Source organism: Cyphomyrmex costatus, unplaced genomic scaffold (assembly GCF_001594065.2).
Source record: "Cyphomyrmex costatus isolate MS0001 unplaced genomic scaffold, Ccosl1.0 scaffold809, whole genome shotgun sequence".
NCBI lineage: Eukaryota > Metazoa > Arthropoda > Insecta > Hymenoptera > Formicidae > Cyphomyrmex > Cyphomyrmex costatus.
Window position 1 is genome coordinate 1 of NW_017280385.1, and position 3392 is coordinate 3392.

The following is a 3392-nucleotide window of genomic DNA, read 5'->3' on the forward strand; positions in this document are numbered from 1 at the left end:
ACTATGCGTATTCAATAGTTCATACTATTTTTTTTAACAGTAGGTTCCGCCCCCTGTGGGGGGCAGGGCTCCACTACTGTTAAAAATAACCTAATTCAACCCATTTAGTGGTGTGAGGTAGCTCTCGCTTCGTGTAGAGAGTCGAAATCCATGTACAACAGTACAGGCAAGTGACGTTCTATGCGAACATACTTCTATGGTTGTACAATTGTTCATGAATTTCGACTTTCTACGCGAAACGACAGCTACCATACACCACTAAATGGGTTGGGTTTGTTTATTTTTAACAGTAGTGAAACCCTCCCCGCAGGGGGGGAAAAAAACGAAACCTACTGTATTCACGCGTACGCTTTACAACATAAAACGACATGGAAATTGCGAGCGCATTTGCAGAAGAAGAGGTGGAGTAAGAGTTGTTTCGCATGAATACAGTAGGTTTCACTACTTTTCAAAAATAATTTCAAAACTCTTAATTTCTGAAAAACTATAACAGACCGCCACCTTATTAAGGCAAAGTTGCTCAGACCTCAGAATCATGACCTTGACAACATATGTCAAGACCAAGGTCATCGGAGTTGGGTCCCCTAAAGTAAATAATTACCTTTTTTCTTTATATCCATATATGGATAATTTGTGGATCACGTTCACTTTCAACGATACGATTTTATCGACGTGTCACAAAAATGAACGTGGTACGTAGTTCCCACAGCTCAAAAATGGATGTTGGTACCGCTAGTATACGGGGGTTTGTGGGGAACAGCGTGCGGCATTATTCCCTAGCGCGCTTAGTGACAAAAATCTAGGGGATTTCCTGAGCAGCAAATGCCTGCGAGAGAGCAAGAATTCATTCGTTCGAAGACTGTCGTTTGACTTGCATCAGAAGTTACAATAAACGTCTCTGACTATTCTATTAACTGTCGTACAGATATTGTTATTCCTCTTTCTCTTCACGTCTATAAATGTGAAGTGGGTTGTCATAAACCTACACCGTGACATTTCCCACATTGGTGACCCCGACGTGATCGGTGAATTAATACGAAAGAAGGATCACCGGCCTTTGCTGCACGACGCGAGGAAGGCGGACGTTCCAGGTTCGTCGACCTTATTACGGACTCAAGTCAACTGCATTCCGCCGACAGCCCGGATATTCACGTCTCCGCTGAGACGGCCGTCGTTGCCGCGGTCACGCCTTGCAAGGCAGTCTACGACATAAACGAACGGGACGACAAGCCGCCATTGTCGCTACGAGAGAAGGATCGCTGACGGCATAGCATCGAGTATCCAGTCCACGCGCCTAGCGTGCAGCGCGGTGCAGCCGAGAACGCAGGACTGGACCCCTGACAGCAGGTGAGCAGAGCATCGACGCTGTGGTCGACGCTTTCGCAGTCCCAGTGGCCGCTGCCAAACGCCGGATGCAGGACATCATCGCCGCCATCACAGCATCGTAAGTTCGCGCGCGGATTGGCGCGCTCAACCGTCAACGTTCATCCCAGGACGACGCCATCTTGGAATTTTCCCGCGCGTGCAGTACGCATAGAAACTTTAAGCGTAAATTGTTCGTAAGTGCTGGGCGGCACTTATTGTGATCGCGTTCGCGCGTGCGTAACAGGCGGTCATTGGTGATGGTTGAGGCCGCGTTAAATAAGTAGTAGTAGGGTTAGCGATTTCCGGTGGATCGCCATGGCATCCCCCACGGTTGAAGAATTACAGCAACAGTTACAACTAATGCAGGCCGCACTGCAAGAGGCTCAGGGTCAACCTAACCTTGCTCGGATTGACTCGTATAGAATTCCGAAAATTCCGCCATTCTTGATTAAAGACCCTGTAATTTGGTTCATTCAAGTAGAGGCGACGTTTGGAACGGCGCGTATAGTAGATCAAAAAACTATGGCCCATCACGTGATTGCTTCACTGGATACCGAGGCCATTGCTTGTTGTAGAGATCTTATCATGGCACCGGACGCTAACGAACCATATAATAAATTAAAGGAGCGTATAATCGAGACCTTTGCCATATCGGCGGAAAGCCAATTGCGCCAACTGCTTAAAGGGCAGGTTTTGACATCCGGAAAGCCGTCGCAGATTCTCGCCAGGTTACGTAATTTAAACCCGGACAAAAAATGTGACGATGCGTTGCTTAAGGCTATTTTCTTCGAATATCTTTCACCGTATATTAGAGGTATCCTAGCGACTTCCGAGTTCGCGGATCTGGACAAACTGGCCAAAATGGCCGACAAGATATCCGAAACCGCTAACGACTCTGCGCAGTGCGCCGCTGCATCGCTAACGGAATCGAAGCCGTCAGATATGGAGGCTAAGGTAGATCGATTAACCGCGGACGTAGCTGCCCTCGCGGCTCAGTTGAAACGTCTAGGCAGGCCGCAGACCAAAGACGGGAATGCCAAAAATCGCAAACGCTCAAAAAGTAGGGGTTCTAAGGTTTGCTGGGCTCACAGGAATTTCGGCGAGAAAGCTCGCGCGTGCAAAGGAACAGAGGAATCCCCTTGTTCCTGGCCTAAGCCAAAGGCTCTTGCTATTACTGATGGGAGCACGGGGGAATAGGATCGTCTGCCGTAAATGAGGCGGATACGGCAGGCCTCGATACTTCGGTCCGTCTCCACATCCGCGACCGCGTCACGGGACAACTGTTTCTTATCGACACAGGCGCGGAAATTTCATTGCTTCCTTGTGACAACATCGCGAACAAAACTCAGTGTAGTTTAAAACTTTACGCGGCCAACAATACACAAATAAATACTTATGGGGTAAAGTTTCAAACGCTGCATCTGGGCATACGCCCGCTCTCGTGGAACTTTTGTGTGGCGTCAGTTCCGTATCCGATTATAGGAGCCGACCTGATTGCACACTACGGTCTCTTACCTGATCTTAAAGGTCGAAAGCTTATCGATCCGCATTTCAATACGTTTGTTTGTGGCATCGTTAGAGCGGTACCGCCATTGGCGATTAGTATGGTAAACCCTACCACAAAATTTGCGCAAATTTTAGCCAAATTTCCGGAAGTTACGGGCCTCGAACAATCGGTTCCAATCATCAATAGCGACGTGTTCCACCATATAATCACTACGGGTCCTCCGGTAGCGGAACGTCCCAGAAGGTTAAGCCCGGACAAACTCAAAGCGGCTAAAGCCGAGTTTAAACGACTGGTTGAGCTAGGCATTTGTAGACCGTCCAGCAGTCCATGGGCAAGCCCTATACATATGGTTCCAAAGAAAGATGGATCATGGAGAATCTGCGGCGACTACCGTCGTCTAAACGCGATAACCGTGCCGGACAAATTCCCGGTACCTCATTTGCATGATTGCTCTTCAAATTTGCGCGGTAAAGTTATATTTTCCAAGTTAGACCTTTACCAAGCTTACAATCAAATTCCG

General features: G+C 48.1%; 1 protein-coding gene across 1 annotated transcript; it reads left to right on the plus strand.

Annotated features, from left to right (window-relative positions):
• Nucleotides 1–1680: 1680 nt before the first annotated feature.
• On the plus strand, nt 1681–2562 carry LOC108771198 (uncharacterized). The gene has a single exon (XM_018549340.1). It carries the CDS (start codon nt 1681–1683, stop codon nt 2560–2562), a length of 882 nt encoding a protein of 293 aa, XP_018404842.1.
• Nucleotides 2563–3392: the final 830 nt, after the last annotated feature.

Bases quoted from the DNA above. Each gene is read 5' to 3' on its own strand.
- LOC108771198 (XM_018549340.1), top strand. From the start codon at position 1,681: ATGGCATCCCCCACGGTTGAAGAATTACAGCAACAGTTACAACTAATG.